Raw genomic sequence first — 17,007 nt, forward strand, 5'->3', positions numbered from 1 at the left:
GATGGGGCTGCTTGGCTTTCTACCGCGCTCTGCCACCTCCCTTCACGGCTCCCTCTGGTCCTGGCCCGGTGGCCCCGGCAGTGGCCGGTGCCCGGCCGTCCCTGTCCCCGCGTCCCCCGGGAGTCACCGACCTGGTCCCGGCGGGCCCAGCCGCCGCCCGTATTGCTAGCAAAAGTGCATCGTAAAATGAACTGTAAACGCGCGTCCTCCCTCCCGCCCCCCGCACGCCCCCCAGCACTGCTCACCGTACCGGAGACCGCGCCACTCCTCACCACAGGCCTTAACGAAGGGGGAGGAACCCACCGGGGACGCGGGGTGGGGGCCTAAAGGAAGAGCAGAATTCGGTAACACTGAAGATGACGGTCAAAGACTGACGACTCAGCACTCTGCACCGAGACTCACTTTAAATTAACTTAAGAGACAAAGAAGCAACAGAAAAAAAAAAAAAAAAAAAAAAAATTCCTCCTCAGCCCACTGCTCTTGAAATTGTCTTCTGCTTCTTCTGACAGCGACGGTTCAGAGTCTGTAGAGTTGATCCCCATTTTCAAACTAGTTATAGACTCAAAAGCAAGTGACGCTGTGGGTTTGCTTCCGTTTGTTTCTTCTTTTTTTTTTTTTTTTTTTTTTTTCTTCTTTTTGACGGACGCAGGAACTTCAGCGAAGTCGGGCTTGGTTCGAGTAAACGGCCACGCGCTGGGCGAGTGGCGGAGGAAAGGACAAGCAGTTTGGGGAGGCCCCGCTCCCCGCCTGCGCGTGGGGTGCTGGGGGAGGCCGTCTGGCTCGGCCCCCCCCGTCCCCGTCCAAACCGAGGGGCTGCCGCCGGCTCCGCAGGTCAAGATCCAGCCACGGCCAGAGGGAGAGGAGCCATCGCGCACGCCGCTCCACCCGGCCCCGGCAGCTCACTTGCGACGCTTGGTGGTTTTCCTCTTCCTTCTCTTGAAGAAACAGCAGCACCTGGGGACAGAGGGGACCCCGTCAGCGCCCGAGCCTGGACACAGACGGGCTCAGCGCCCCTGCGGTCACGGCAGAGCCGGTGGAAGGGGGAATGGAAACCCCTCGGCATCTTGGTGAGCCCCACGTGGGCAGAGCTGCCCCGGGAAGTGCCTCTGGTACATGGCCGGGGCTGCACCGGGAGCACCGCGATGGCCACAGCGAGTGACACGGACCAGGGTGAGTGACACTGGCCACGGCCCGCAATGCCAGCCGTGGCAAATGCCAGTGGCTGGAGCTGTGGCCAGGCAGGGGCTCCTGGAGAGGGAATGGCCCCGGATCCGTGTGTGCCCCTCTGCGCTGGCTCTGGGGAGGAGGCGTGAGCCCCGGGGCCAGGCGGGGCGAGGTGGGAAGGGGCTGGGGGTGGCAGTGGCCCTGCAGGGCCTCCCCTCGTGGGGTCCCAGGGACAAGCAGTAGTTATTTGCTCTGGAGCTGCGCTGTTCCTCCCCAGAGGGGGCTGGACAAGGCATCGCAGCACAGCTGCCGAAACCCGCATCCGTCCCAGCCCCGGCGAGGGGGAGGCAGCGGGGCTGTGTCCTTACTTTGTATCGTCTGTCACCTCCACCTCGGTGGGGGCTGTGATGGGGGCGTTCGAATGTCCTGCCGTCGGGTCGTCCGTGTTCAGCTCTCCGTTGGTGGAGCTCATCACCTGCGGAGAGGCGAGCGTCAGTGCGGGGCAGCCCGCGGGGCACAGGCCGGTCCTTGGCCTCGTCCCCTGCCCCGCGGCAGCTGCGTCCCGGGGAGGTGCAGCCCCAAGAGGCGGCACGGCTCCCCCGGCCCTGCGCGAGCTGGGAGCACCGCGGTCGCCAGGCAGGGCAGCAGGATGGTGCCCTCGCCCAGACAGCAGCACTTGGCCTCGGTGCTGAGCGCTCCCAAGCATCCCCAATGGACGGAGGGGTTTGGTCACCTCACCACCTCTGGGAGAATCCTGGCTCCTGGGAACCCCTGCACAGCCCACCGGGAGAGGGGCTTACCGGCAGCCAGCCCCAACGTGCCCAGGAGACACAGCCCCGCAAAGCTGTTAGCTCCGACGAGACCCTGCCATGGCCGAGCGACCGGACACGGCTCTTGTTCCCCAGCCCCAAGCCCCAACACCGCCAGGCCCTGGGGGACTCAGCCCAGCGCCCACCCTGCGGGCTCCTGCCAGCCTGGAGGTGCCCCGAGCTCCCGCCCGCCCGCCGGCGCAGCGGGGCCATGTGTGGTGCCAGGGCCGGGAGGAGATCCAGGTCACCAAAGCAAGGACGGGGCTGGCACAGGCAACAGGGACTTGCCTGAATCCCCCCTCCTGCGCCCGCTGTCCCCAGGCAAAGCCAGGAGCTCCCTGGGGATGCACAGGCCAAAGGATCGCCAAGCTGCTCATACCCGGCGAGGAGGCTCGGCCTTACCCAGACTCGTGGAGGAGCTGCCGTCCGACAGCCACAGTGCCCAGCTGGCAGGGCTACGTCAAGCTACAGCCCCCCGAAACAAGCCCGGAGACCCCTCTGCATCACCGACACCCCCCCTGCAGTGCCGGGCGCAGGCGGAGGACGGGGGGAGGTTTGCAGAGCGAGAGCAGGGAGCAGCCGCCGTGGCAGGGAAGAGACGTGGTACGGGAGGAGCGGGGCAGAGCGCGAGCTGGCCCCACGGTCTGCCCCAGCCCTGCAACAGCAGCGGTGGGAGCCAGGCCCGAGCCCTGGACTGAGCACCGGCAGAGATTCACCGCGGAGCAGCAGGAATGAGCAGCAGCGGCGGGGACAGAAGCAGAGACGGAGGAAACAGCGCAGGCCCAGCTTGGGGGGACCCACCATGGATGCCCTGCCATCCGCGTCGGCCGGACCCCACCAGCCCGAGGGGGCCGAGCGGTGGAGGGCAGAAGGCTGCGAGGGCGGCGAGCACGTGGCCGACGGCGCGAGTGCAGGACCGAGGCGGGGAGACGAGGCCGAGGACTGCCCAGGGAAAGGGAGGAGAAGCAGGGCTCGAAGCCGTTGCTCCAGTCAAACAAGGAGGCACAGGGAAGTCCCCACATGGGATAAGGCCGCATTGTCCGGCACTGCTGGGACGAGCAGCACTGGGGGCAGAGCCCGATGCCCACGCGGGCGCTCGTGCCGCTGAGTGCCACAGAGCCAGCACTTGGTCCATCTCTAACCGCCCTCCGAGACCCACCGGCAGCGCTAAGGGAGCCCAGCAGCCCCCGGGAAGCAGCGCCAGCCTCGTCTGCGAGCCGTGAGCATCACGCACCACGGGGACGGGGCAGCACAGCCCCTGGGTCCACGTGTTGCAGCCTAGGCAAGACCCCGGGCATGCGTGGCCCCGATGCCGCCCTGGGGCAGGGGAACGGGGCTGATCCCCTGGCGCGGTCGGCAGACACACGACGGCTTGCGCCCGGCTGCGTGGGCAGGTCGCATGGCGCAGGTTGGCTCTGCTCCCTCCCGCGCCCGCCCCTGCCCTCGGCGCGTGGTTGCATGTACCTGGACGGACCCCCCGAGCCTGCCGGCTGCCAGGTGAGCTCCCAAAGGCTCCTCGGCAGGCTGCCCACTGGCCTGAGGATCCCACAACTCCGTCCCCTCGGGCGGCTGCTCGCGACAGGCAGGAGGAACAGAATGAAAAGAAATAAAAGAAAAGAGGAAGAATGGGGAAGAGAAGGGAGAGGTGGAGGGAAGGGGCAAGGAGAAGAGTGGCAAAAGGAGTCGAGAAAATAAGACATGCAAAAGCAAAAACATGACCGGAGCAGCTCAAGTTTGTGATTGCGGAGGGCACGCGGGCAGCACCATCCCGGCGGCTCCCCAGCGCGGTCCCTGCGGTGACGCCGTGGGTCTGCATCCTCCCTACCATGTACATGCGCACACGCAACCCCCAGCCACGGAGCTGGGCTCTTCCTCTGCACCGGGCACATCCTCTCCGGGCAGCTGCGGGCACGCTGCCCCGCAGAGCACGGCCAGCCCTGCGCAGGGCCGGCGGCTGCGTTTCGGACAGCAGTGTCACTTGCTGCGTGAGGAGATGCAGCCGGGCTGAGGCGACGCTGCCAGCCGCTCTCCTGTGAGCGCAATGTTCCAAGGCCGACGCGGATCTTTGCGGGGCGACTGCGAGGAAGCGAGCTGTGCTGCTCCTCGAGGGCACCGGGCCCCTCAGCTGTCCGACAGCGCGGGAGCACCCTGCTGCCAAGCGCTTGCCACTCTGAGCACGGCACAGCCCCTCTGCATCCCCAGGTTGGAAACTGCTCCCACGCTGTGGGAGTTTTCTGCTTTGCTTTTCCCACTGCCCTCAAGAAGGGATGACGAACATGTCATTTCTTGGATGCTGGAAGCAGAGAGCAGATCTTACTGGGAGGAAGTTCCCAGGAACGAGCCAGAGGCGCTTTGGAGACATCGCCCTCTCCCTAAGGAAGCACTGCCCAGGGAGAGCCAGGGCTGTCCCAGGCTCCCTGTGCTCGGCCCACAGCAGCAAGGGGCACCGCTGGGCTGATACATGGGTGAGGGAGGACAGGGTGCTGCACCCTCAGCTCCAGCCCGTTTGCAGGTGCTCTGCTCCCCGTGGAGGTTCAAGGCAAGAGGACGAGGGTCTGTACGGGACCGCTGGGGAAACGCGTGAGGTTTGCTCTTGATGGCAGCAGTCCCAAAGCCGTGTTTCCTGCACCAGGGTAGGACAGGCCACGGCACCGGAGAATGGCCGGGTGGCCCAGCCCCTTTCCCACAGCGACCCAGGCAGGGAGCTGCCTGCACAGCTCTGCCCGTCTCCCTGCCCCGGGCTGCTCCCAGCTCGGCCCCACGTGCCCTGCTGGTCCCCAGGGCAAAGCCAGCCCCGCTCTCCAGCACAGGGCCGCTCGCTGCCCAGCTGCCCCATGAATCCCCCCCATGCCCAGGCAGCCCCCTCCCTTGTCCTGTGTCCCCGTCCCATTGATGAAAGTGGCACCGTGAACAGAGCAGCAAGTTACTCCCATGGGGACACGGCACTGGGGACACTGTCCTCAGCCTGTGCTGTGCCCACACCCAGCGGCCAGCGCTAAACCCTGCAGCTTGCCAGCTGAAGCTCAGGCCTGGCACTTCCCCACTGTGCTACAGCCTCCCACAGCTGCTTCCTCCGGTTTCTGCCAGGCCGCCTGCCCCAGGGCCGCTGCCCTGGTTCCCCTGCTAGCCACAGACCCAGACCTGCAGGGGGGAAGCCCTCCCACAGACAGCACTGGGGAAAAAAGGATGCCCCAGTCCCTGCCTCCAATCCAGCGGCCCCGCTGGGCTCTGTGAGCCTGCAGAGCAGCAGCCTGAGCTGTGCACGACCGCGGTCCCGTGCCCCGGCCGAGGCAGCGCCGCCGCTCACCTGGTGTTTGGTGTGTGGCTGTGCTTTGTCTCTGTTCGGGGGCTGCACCTGCACCTCGCTGTGCATCGTGCCGATGGGGGTGGGCTGGGGACACGACAAGGACAACATCAGCCGCGGCACAGCAGCCCTCCCGCCGCCCCGCGCCCCCTGATCCAACCTCTGGCCAAACATGCAAAACACCCCAGAATCGGGGTCTGACCCCAGCCCCTACCCCCGCCCCAGCAGCTCCACACTTGGTGTTTGGCTGCAGCGAGCCCATGGAGGGGGCCCATGGCAGAAACCAAGGTGCCAGCTCGACTGCTGGGTTCCCCTTAGCTCCAGGAGCCTCCAATTTCTGTGTCACAGCTTTAACTCATTGGCACAACAGCTCCAGCTTGGAGCTGGCTGCTGGTGTCCGGTGAGGACTGGTGGAGCTGATCTCTCGGGCACAGATGTGCGGGGCAGGGACGACTGCCGACCTGCATCCTCCCTGGCTGCTGCCGCAGACCACGCTGACTCCCCACCACGCTTCCCACCGCCCCTCGGGCACCCTGGGGCCCAGCACCCGCTGCCTGCCCTCGCTCCCTCGCCACTCACCAGTGGCTTCCCTGCCCAGTCGTATTCATAGTCGAACACGTAACCGTTCCTCTCGAACAAGTCTGTGAAGAGCTTCCGCAGGTAGTCGTAGTCAGGCTTCTCGAAGAAATCCAGCCGCCGCACGTAGCGCAAGTACGTGGCCATCTCCTCTGCGGGGACAGAGCGAGCTCAGTTGGGGCAGGGAGACAAGATGCCAGGCCGGCGGGCTCTGGGGCCCGGCTGGGGACGGGGACAGGCCATGCAGAGAGCCCTCACCTGGGAAGTTCTCACAGAGCACCTCCACTGGAGTGGCTCTTTTGGTGTCGCCGATCTTCTGGTACCTCTCCTTTAGCGTGTCAGCCTGGCCGAGACAAGGAGCAGGTCAGCACGAGGGCCAGGCACGTCCCCGGGAGCAGGGAAGGCACTAGGTGCCATTAGACCATGAACTGTTTCTTGGTCCCCCTTTTCCAGGTTCCCAGGGAATCCCCTCACCCAGGGCAGGTCTGGAAGGCGAACACTGGGAAGTGCGGTTCCAGTACAGCCACTGTGCCAGCAGCTGGGATACCCGCAAAGCGGGAGGGACACAGAGAGGGGGACACCTACAGCCGCTCAGCACAGCAAGGGCCTGGCACAGAGCTCAGAGCAACAGCCCCTGCATCTGGCGGGGTGCCAGCCCTCCGACACCCCGCGGGCCAAAGCCTTCCCCTCCCCACACCCCGATGCTGCCCATGCCAGGGCAGAGCCGGACCCACAGGGCAGCCGTGGCCAGGACAGCGGGAGCTGGCAGTTACCTTGAGGCCTTGCCAAGGGAGGCTCCCACGGAGGAAGTACATAAACATGTGCCCTAATGCTTCCAGGTCATCCCTGCGGCTTTGTTCTGCATGGAGAAAAAAAGACACACGGGCACGTTCCCACTACAGGCACCTTCCCTGTCCCTGCCAGACCCTGCAGCACCCCAAGTCACAGAATCATAGAACCACAGAACGCTTTGGGATGGAAGGGACCTTTCAAGCCCATCCCGTCCATCCCCCTGCCATGGGCAGGGACATCTTCAACCAGATCAGGTTGCTCACAGCCCCATCCAGCCTGGCCTTGAAGGTTTCCAAGGATGGGGCATCTCCCACCTCTCTGGGCAACCCCTGCCAGTGTTTCACCATCCTCGTCACAAAAAATTTTTTTCCTTATATCTAGTCTAAATCTGCCCTCTTTTAGTTTAAAACCATCACCCCTTGTCCTGTCGCAGCAGGCCTTGCTAAAAAGACTATCCCCATCTTTCTTGTAGGCCTCCTTTAAGTATTGGAAGGCCGCAATGAGGTCTCCCCGCAGCCTTCTCTTCTCCAGGCTGCACAACCCCAGCTCTCTCAGCCTTTCCTCACAGCAGAGCTGTTCCAGCCTCTGATCATTTATTGTGGCCTCCTCTGGCCCCGCTCCCACAGCTCCATGTCCTTCCCGTGCTGAGGACCCCCGAGCTGGACGCAGGGCTCCAGGGGGTCTCCCCAGAGCGGAGCAGAGGGGCAGAATCCCCCCCCTCGCCCCGCTGCCCACGCTGCGGGGGATGCAGCCCAGGAGACGCTTGGCTTTCTGGGCTGTGAGCGCACATTGCCGGCTCATGGCCAGCTTTTCATCCCCCAGCACCCCAAGTCCCTCTCCTCAGGGCTGCTCTCCATCCCTCCATCCCCCAGCCTGTGCTGATACCAGGGATGGCCCCCACCCAGGGGCAGGACCTTGCACTTGGCCTTGCTGAACCTCATGAGGTTCACACAGGCCCCCCTCTCCAGCCTGCCCAGGTCGCTCTGGATGGCAGTCCTGTGCCAGCATCCCAGGCTGGAGAGCAGGAGAGGCAGTTTGTCCCTCTGGCAGGGGGAAGCTCACACCCTGCAGTCCCCTTCCCTCTCCCTTTTGGCCAAGAGGCAGGGCTGGCCGCACGGCGCGCACACACCTTTCCCGAGGTGGGTGTTGATGCTCATGTAGCGTGCTGTCCCTGTCAGGCTCTTGTGCTCTCGGTAGGGGATGTGTTTTTTGGTCTCGGGGTCAATATACTCTTTGGCCAGGCCAAAATCGATGATGTGGATGGTGTGCTGCCGCTTGCTGCCCGGCCGCCCCACCAGGAAGTTCTCTGGCTTGACGTCTCTGTAGATCAGGCTTTTGGTGTGGACGTACTCCATCCGTGTGATCTGGGGGGGGGGCAGAAGAAGACGTCAGCACCACGGCAGAGACACACCGTGCATCCTGCACGCATCCCTGCACCCCCCTCCCCTGGGCCCGACTCTGCTCCGATTGCCTCGCCCCCAGCCAGCAACCCTGCTCCCCTCAGCCCGTACGTCACCCTGGGTTGAAAGGATGGGCCCAACAGGTCCTCCAGCCCTGGGAGACAACCTCGGTCCGGCTGCATCTCGGACACACAGCAAGAGACGCTCGGCTGTGCTCAGAGAGGGGCTGCGTGGGGGTGAGGGAGAGCCCTCCTGCACCAGGGAGAGGGTGAGGTGTGGAGGGAGGCGGTCTGGGATGTGCCAGCAGGCAGTGTCTCCTGCGGCCCGCCGGGTGCTGGCTCACCCCTCCTTCCCCTCCCCTTCCCTGCGGGGTCCCCACGCAGCCTGACCGCCGTGCCCACGCATCACCCCGCTCCCCCGGGGCGGTCTGCGGCCAGGCGGGCCGGGGTGAGCCGCGCAGAGCCGCAGGGGAGGCGGAGGTGCTGTGCTCACCAGCTGGATCGCAATCATCAGGACGGTCTTGAGCGTGAAGGTCCGATCACACAGATCAAAGAGATCTTCTAGGCTGGGTCCTAGCAGCTCCAACACCATGGCGTTGTACTTCCCGCAGGGGCCAAAGTAGTAAACCTGAGGAATTCCTTCTGCAAGAGATGGAGCAGGGGCTGTCGGGAGTTGCAACGGGGCTGAGCAGCACACGGCCATGCTGTCGTGGCCATGCCATTGCTGGAGCCGGGACGGGGGGCTGCAGATGGGGGGATGTCTCTGCACTGCCCTCCCTCCGTGCCGCAGACAGCTTGGTTCTGCTCTTGGCAGGAGGGGGAAGGAGGCAGCTCCATCTGCATCCCTGACTGCTGCGGGGGAGGTGGGGGGAAAGAACTAAATAAAAAGGGATCAAAGATTAGACGTGGCTCTGTGTAAAATCGGCCTCTCCCAGCCGAGCAGATGGGCAGGAGTCGCTCATGCCAGGGAGTGAATCTGCAGAGTCACATTTATAGGAAGCCTCCCTTTCCTAGCCGTGCCGCCTGGGTGGCCGGCTCCCTGCGGCAGCTCCTCCCGGCCCCGTACCTGCATTGCCGAGCTGTTTGTAGAACCGATATTCCAGGTGCAGCTGGGGGGCCCGGGATTTTATGGGTTCCTTGGAGGAGAGAAGGAGAACAGTTAAGGCTGTTGTAGGGAGCAGGACGTTAGGGAGGTCTGGGTGTCAGAGACCCCCTTCACATGCTGGCAGCAGCTGGACTGAGAGCATTTTGGGTTGAGAAAAACTGGTATAAAATGGAGATGAAGCCTCAGGGGACGGTGAGAGAAAACCAGCCCACATGGGAGCCAGATCCACCCCCTCCAGAGAGACCCGGGTGCTGGGGCAGACATTAATGGGAGCAGGTATCAGTGGGGACCACGCTCTCCTGGAGATCTTTCTGCTGCTGGCACCAGCTGAGTGCAGCACAGGCCACAACGAAGTCCTGGAGAAACAAAGACCCAGCTCTTCTCTCCCTGGGCCCAGATCACCCCACCTGCAATGACGTGTGTTGCTTCGCCTGCCCTCAATTCCTAGCAGTGAGCACAGCTCCCCGCGCAGCCACCCATCCATCACCCATCGCAACCCACGCGGCTCGACCCGCTCTAACAGCCTGGGGAGGGTGAACAATCTCCTTCCCAGGCGGCCTGAACATCACCGCCCTGACCACGGAGGGACTCACCAATTTGATAGCTACGTATTCATTCGTGTAGAGGTTCTTTCCTGCAGGGAGAGACACAAAAAAGGCAATTGAAAGCAAGTGAGCCTTTGCATTAACCCCACTTCATACCCGCTGCAGTCCCCTGAGGGTTCCTGGGCTGCAGAACATCCCAAACAGGTTCGGTGGCTCCCTCAGCACACAAACAGGCCTTGAGGCATGAGCGGGAGCAGGAACCCACTGCTGGGAGTTGCAACACGCCTGTTAATTACCCCCAGCTAGGGTACATGGATTCCTCTGGGATGGGCAGGCTGCTGGGGGGCTGGAGCCAACTCTCCTGGGAGGGGCAGCATCCCAGTCCAGGCCTGCAGGGGTGCGACTGGCCAAGGCAGGACCAAGGCTGGGACTTGCTGTTTCTCCCAGCCACATCCCCGCATGGAGAGGGGCTGCCCTGCTCTGGGAGGGCGCCCAGAGCTGGGGGATGCTGCTTTGTGGGCAGCGGGACCAGCAGAGGGTGGCAGGGAGGAAGGACCCCCAGGAGCACTGGGGCTCCTCGAGGCATTGCAGCTGGCAGTGGTTCCAAGACACCGCAGGTAGGTGGAAATCCCTTCCCCAGGGCTGGGGTCACTCCTGGGGATGACACCTGCGGCTCAACCTCATCCTTCGGGATGTTCCCACCCACCCAAGGGTGCAGGGGAAGCCAGGAGCCAACCCACAGCCCGGCGCAGCCTGTACAAGGAGGAGCTGAAGGCACCGATGCGCTGTGGGGAGGGCCAGACGACTGCCTCCAAGTGCCCAGGAGAGCTGAAAGGGCAGCCACGCCACCCCAAAACCCTGCAAATGACATCCTAGAGAGCTCAGCACCTTCACGGGAGTTTCCACACCCATAACTACAAAAAGGTTGAACTAACGGTGTCTGCACATCACCCTGCTCACCCCAGAGAGCCAGGAGGGCATGAGGAAGGTGTTACACCTGGGAAGCGTCAGTGCAACCTCTGCCCCCGGTCCATAAAGGCAAAGATTAAAGAGGTGTGCAAAAATATCCGAGTGCCCCTTCTGCCAGAACCCTCCAGGACACCGGGGAGATGGGAGTTAACCGCAGCAGGTCCCCTTCCACGGCAAGCAGAGCCAGCAGACACGCGATCCCACTGCCTGGCATGTGCATATCTGATGGAGCTGCATCTGTCTCCTCGGATTTTCTCCAAGCAATTTGCTCAGGGAACAAGCTCCTCCTGGCATAAGATTTCATCTGCTCCGACTGCTGCTCTCCACCTGAAGCAGCAATAAATCCTCGCCGGGTGACATCAGAGCCAGCTGCTGAGCGCCAGAGTCGGCGGCAGGATTACGGGAAGAGGGATGAATGGGAGATATTAATGGAGCAGCTCCTCCCAGGGACGGGCTCTGCAGCCAAGGAGGGGCTCAATCCTGCTGCCTGGCTGACCCTCTCCCATCCCAGGGGACCTCCGCCAAGCCACTTTGTCTCCTGCCTCTGCAAAACCAAATCCCTTCACAGCGATTAGGAAGTAGGTGATTAGGGAGGGAGAAACGTCTGGCTAACACAAGCGTACGCCAGACCCAGGGTTTCTGGCCCATCACGGACCGACAGTTCCTGGGGAGGAGGTGCGATATCCCCCAGACCCATGCATGGCTCCAGAGAGCTCAAGGAAACCCTCAGTTCATTGGGAACTTGGCTGGGGCAGGGAAGAACTGAAAGCCCAATGCAGCCCAGTGCAGCCCCCTCGTCCCCGCCGTGAGCCGTCACCTCCCAACAGCTTAACGGGGAGAGAAGGCAGCAAGCCGGCAGGGAGGAGAAGCGTGTGCAGGCAGCTTATCTTCCACGCACCAGGACCTCTGTGTTTTGCAAACAAGTGCAAGGGAGAGCAAAACAGCCCCACGCGCCGGCCGGGATGCAGGGTCAGGCAGAGCCCAGCCAGGCATCGCCCTGCCCACGACAACGGCACAGGGTCCCCACGTGCTCCCCGGCTAAGGTGGGCTCCGGCCTCAGGGCCGTACAGTTCAGTCCAAAAAAATCACTGCTGCCTTCAGGGCAGTAACATGCAACCAGAAAACTCACAGCTGGGTTTTCCCTGAGGTTAGGCCAGGTCTGAAGAAGGAAAAAACCACCATGGCAGGATACCTGCCACCAGGGCGCTGCAAAACCGGCCCAGCACAGCAGGGAGGGAGAAGGGGAGGAGGCAGGAGCATCCCCAGCAGGGCTGTGCTCAGAGAGGTCCACCCCTGTCCCTGTTACGTGGCACCGGTCCTGTTCCCACCACGCTGGGCTCTCCGTGGCTCGCTGGCACAGAAAGCTACCTGCAAACATGCTCTGGGAGCTGGCAGCCCTCTCCCAGCCCAAGAAACAAGTCCAAATCATTTGATAACCCCATGGTTCGTCCCATCCTGTAACGCTCAGAGGGCTTGGACAAAGCTGATGGAAAAGATGGGGCACACAGAGAACACGGACCATTGCTGCTGTCTAACCACCACCATCCTCTTCCCCCTCCCCGATAAAAAAAAAAGGAGCGAAGAGCAGAACGGGCCTATCACGAGAAAAAAAACAGGGAAGAAAAAGCAAAAGAGCAAGGAGGCAGGGCTGGGGGTCCTTCCCCCAGCCCGGCCTGGCCCACACTGGGGAACTTCCCGCTCCAGCTCCCGGAGCAGCTCCCGCAGCCGCCCCCGTGCCACCCGCTCTGCCCAGCATTCACTAATGATTCACACGTGTTGGAGTCCACAGACTGCCCCAGTGGAGGACTCAAGCAGGCAGCACTGCAGGATTCACAGAAAAGGTGTTTTTGAAAGCAAAAAAAAGAGAAAAGCGGCAAGATGAGCGGCGGAAAACAAATATTTGCATTTGCAGAGAGGCCTTTGCCCAGCTCGGTGCTGGCGGCGCCTCCGAATCCAGCTGCCAGCACCTGCAAGACACGGCGTGTCCCATCAGAGCCGAGCCAAAGCCACCCGTCAGAGAAGGCGGCCAGACCCGGGGTCCGTATCGCATTTAAAAGCCGGACATGGCTTTCTCTTAACCCTGTGCTAACGCCCAAATTGTCCCCGTCCCGAAGGCGGATTTGGCAGCGGTGCGGTCCGGCACCTGCTCCTGCACATCACGGCGGCCCGAGGAGGAGCCAGGCTCTGCGCCGGGCTCCCAGCCGGGTCCCCAGGTGACTCGCCCTGTGCCAGCCCCTCTGCCTGGCGCTGCCCCTGGGTTGGGGCACAGCGCGGGGCACAGCACCGCACCAGGAGCCCCTGTCTCCTACGGCTCTGAGTCACACCTAGGCACCAGGACCAGCCATTTGGCTTCTCCAGTCCCCAGGCGATGCAGTTGAGGAGCGCGGGAGAAGGCAGCTTGCTGCGAAGGCAGCCGGGCACCGGCCCAGCACTGCAAGCACCGCAGCCCTGGCGACACAAGCTGCATCAGTCCAAGCAATGACAGCTCCTTGGAGCACTGGGTTTTAATATCATCGGGGGGGGAAAAAAAAAGTTATTTTAGAGTTTGACCTTCCTCTAGAGGAGGCTCTGAAAGACCAAGAGGGAAAACAAGCGTGAGCCATTAGCAAGGGAGGCCTGAGGAGCAGTCAGCAGGCAGCGCGCGGGCTCTTCTCTCCCACAGCCTATTCCAAAGACGCCCGTGAGCCGCTGCCGGCGCGCGGTGGGTCTGCGGCTCCGACCAGCCAGCCGCCTTTTAGAGGTGGCCGAGCCCTTCGCCGTACGTGCTCCCGTACAGAGGTCTCTGCGGAGCTGAAGACAGAAGGGTGGCACGTGCAGCGTGCTGAGCCCAGCCTGCGTTTTCTGAACGTACCTTTTGTGGCCCCCGAGAAGTCACCCCCCGCGAGTCCCCAGGCCAGGGGTGAGAGCCACAGCTCAAGAGAGCTTGGGAATGTCCCCAGCTCTTGCGCGTGACCGTTCATCTGGGACATGGCCCCAGCCCAGCTGTAGGAGTGACCTGCTGCTGGCTCATACACAGCACAAGGATCCACCCCTGCCCCCGTCTTCTTCCCTCCAAAATGCTGGTTTTACTTTTTAAAAATAAGTTAATGTCCAGCTTTTAACTTTGAAGGAAAACAGCCGCTGTGTTTCCAAGCTGCCATTAGAAATGAATGCATGAGGCTGGGGGAGAGGGGCGAGCACGGCAAAGCTGCAAAAAGCACATTTGCAGAAGTTTATTGCAGGAAGAACAGAAGCAGCAGCCTCTGCTGAGTCCCTGTCCCTCCCCAGGCTGAGGTTGCCCCAGGGCAGCTCCGTAGCACAGCCTCGCCGGAGCTCCTGGCTCCGAAGCACGGCTGCGAGGCAGCCCAGCACCAGGCAGAGCTTAGGGAAGGAGGCTTGCATACCACCCAGGTGCTTGGGGCCCATTATTGACCTTTTTGGTTAATGTCTGGGTTTTCCTCCTCTCCTCCTATCCCAGCCCACCCCAAGGCACCACCAAGGAGCTGCTAAGAGGGGCCTGCTCCAACAAACCCTCACTGAGAGCAGTACGTGCTGGCCTCGCTCCCAGGGGCGCAGGGAGCTGGCAGAGGCAGCGAGCTGCAGGCTCCCGCCGCTTGGCCGTAGCCCGGTGCCAGGGCACACGAGCCACCAGCCACACTCCGGTCACCCCCGCTGCCACCAGCTTCCTCCTGCCTTGTGTTTCAGAGGGCAGCATCCAGCCCTGGCACGGAGGCGGGCTGGCTGCAGGCAGCAGACGGGCAGGGGGGAAGCTCGGGGGGCTGCAGGCAGCAGGTGCTGCCCAGGGCTGCCTTTGCAAAGCCCCAGGAGGAGCTGGGCTGGAGCTCGCCCACCGCTGCAGGCTGGCAGGGGGAGGAACGAGCACTTTGGATGTGCTGGCCGGGGCACGGTGCCCTGCCCAGCTCAGGGTGAAGCACCAGGATGGGGTGACCAGGAGGTAACAGGACCCACCACCCGCACGACCTAAACCTGCCCCTTGCTAACCCCCCCACGGATCCCCCCAAAGCCCACGCAGAGAGGGCTGCGGCAACCACCGCTCCAGCTCTCCAGTCGTGCTCATACAGCGAGGAACAGGCCAGCAGCGCCGCCTGACTGGGAGGGAGACCGGCGCTACGTTTGTGTATCGCCCAGGATGCCAAGGCCAGCGTGAACAGGGAGGGGCGGGATCCAAGCACGGCTCTGGCAGCCAGGAACTCCTGCCCAAGTCGTTCCCCTTCTGGCTTCCTACAACTGCCTTATGCCAATTTTTTTTTTTTTTAATTTTATTTTTAAACAAATCACTTTTGATTTTGGACACCTCCATACCTGGGAGGACACTTGTCTCCATCTGGGGCAGCTGAGCTGAGGCACCTGGAAGGACAGATCGGCACCTGCCTCTCGGTGCGGGGGTGACACTGGGCAGTGTTACCTGTTTCAGGAAGACAACTTCATCTTCCTCCATCCCCCACCGCTGGGAGCTGGAGGAGTCACCTCCCAGCATGTTTTTGCAAGATCTCCTGGCTTTTTTTATGAAAGGAAAAAGTCCAAAGCAGCTTTTAAACACTGAGCTACACTTTGGCCTCTGCAACCAGCCTGCCTCAAGGACTGAATACTCCATTCCCAGGGGAAAACTGAGCGTTCAGCAACAGCTGGGGAGCATCCCTGCTCATGCCACCGCTTCACAGCGGGATCCCTCTGGTTCCTCGCCATTCATCTGCAGTCTGGAGGAATCCCTACTTTCTGTGAAGTCCTGAAAGCATTCCTGAGCCCTGACGCAGCTCAGAGGCACACCTAAGGAAGAGATGCGATTTTAGGAGAAAAGCCACATAGCCGTGGCTTCCACTGCTGTGATGAGATCTTGTGCTCGGGCCTGTACCATGTTATGGCCGGGCACTAAAGGGTGTGACAGGGCAGGAAAACCACGTGAAGGGACTAGAAGCTTCTCTTGCTGGTGGCAAGGACAAACTCTCACAGTGAGAATCGACCGCTGCAGAGCCCCAGAGCAAGAGCTCCCTGCTTGTCCCTTCAGCCATGAGCAAACTGAGCCCAACTGCTCCCAGGTCCCTGCAGCAGCTCCGCTCTGAGCAACCTGGACTGCCATTTCACAGACGCTCCTCAGATCCCCGAGAGACTTGTGTCCACCTCAGTGCTGTCCCCAAAAAGCGAGGGGGAGGCCAAGGCAGGGGATCACGCCAACCCTCAGTGCTGAGCACGCCCGACAAAGCAACAGCCACGGCCCCCGTTGTTCAGACTCCTGCCTAGAGGGGGATCTTGGAAGATAGCTCACCCAGAAACACGTACCCACTGTGGGACGTTCACTGGCAAGCAGCAAAAAGGAGGTGGAAGGACTGAAGTCCTGCACAGCTCAGAGCCCTCCATCCACCCGCTCCCAGGCAGCCCTGCAGGGAGTCACCGGCAGCAGGAGGTGCCACGTCCCCAGGGGGTGTCCAGATCCACCTGGGTAGCGAAAGGAGCAGCTGGTGTGGCAAAATCCCTAAATACCTCTCCTTCCACAACACCTGGGTCTGGAGAAAGGATCAGAGCTCTTCACGACACCGGGAGAGACAGACCCTCCGCTGCTGAATGCGGGAACCACTTGGCTGGATTTTAAACAGAGCATTTTCCCAAGCTCTGCAATTAAGCGGCGATGCCATTGGGGAGTTCAGGAACAGGATGGTTTAGGCTGGCACCAGCCAGTCTGTCATGCTGGGAAGAGCTAACATTAACTCCCCACAGGCAGAGGCGGCACAGCGAGGTGGGTAAACTCACCCCACCCTCCACACGAGTGCCTGAGCTGGGGCTGCCGGCGGCACCTCCCCACAGCCTCCCACCTCCTGCTCCTTTTGCACGCAAACAGCCTGCCGAGACGACCACATTTACTGCAGGTTTAGCTCAGAGCTTGGTTTGAAAAGGCACTGCTTAAAATATCACGGAGCAACAAGGCCCACGGCTGTCAGAGGCTCCCAGCCTGCTCTGGGGACCGGCTCTCGTCCCTCTTCCTAGGGCACAAGCCCTCTCCCAAAGCACTCGCAGCCAAGGCCAACGCTCCGCCTGGCAGAGAGACTCCATCACCGCGTCCAACGCACATTCCTGGAGACATCCAGACTGCGCTGCTGGCACAGCGGTGCCTGGCACTGCCAGGCCTCACCCAGCTGCCTGATGCCAACCGAAGAGCTAACAGCTTGCTGAAAGCCTCCTGGGGCATGCCGAGTCCTTGGGAGAGGAGCAACCCACCCACCCCCTAAACAAGAGTCTGCTTGAACTCTTTCCTGATAAACTAGGATCAAAATAGAAAGGGACCGTGGAAGGTGCTTGGGTTTTATTCAGCCCTTTCTCTCTCCCCTGCCTAAAATTTTAGGAGAGTCTCT

The 17,007-nt window shown here is 62.1% G+C and overlaps 1 protein-coding gene across 3 annotated transcripts in view; it reads right to left on the reverse strand.

Annotated features, from left to right (window-relative positions):
• Nucleotides 1-387: 387 nt before the first annotated feature.
• The window catches only part of CSNK1G2 (casein kinase 1 gamma 2), a 46,833-nt gene continuing 30,213 nt past the window's right edge, over nt 388-17,007 (reverse strand). For 2 of the 3 annotated variants that reach the window (XM_082331330.1, XM_082331329.1), the window contains exons 3-11: nt 9,743-9,783; nt 9,111-9,180; nt 8,538-8,686; nt 7,775-8,009; nt 6,627-6,712; nt 6,112-6,196; nt 5,857-6,005; nt 5,281-5,364; nt 1,651-3,542 (exon numbers count right to left, since the gene is read on the reverse strand). In XM_082331330.1, the coding sequence (XP_082187456.1) occupies nt 3,252-3,542; nt 5,281-5,364; nt 5,857-6,005; nt 6,112-6,196; nt 6,627-6,712; nt 7,775-8,009; nt 8,538-8,686; nt 9,111-9,180; nt 9,743-9,783 (1,190 nt within the window). In that variant the 3' untranslated portion in view covers nt 1,651-3,251. The other variant, XM_082331331.1, reaches the window with a different exon arrangement.

The sequence above is a fragment of the Platalea leucorodia genome, assembly GCF_965183815.1.
Source record: "Platalea leucorodia genome assembly, chromosome: 21".
NCBI lineage: Eukaryota > Metazoa > Chordata > Aves > Pelecaniformes > Threskiornithidae > Platalea > Platalea leucorodia.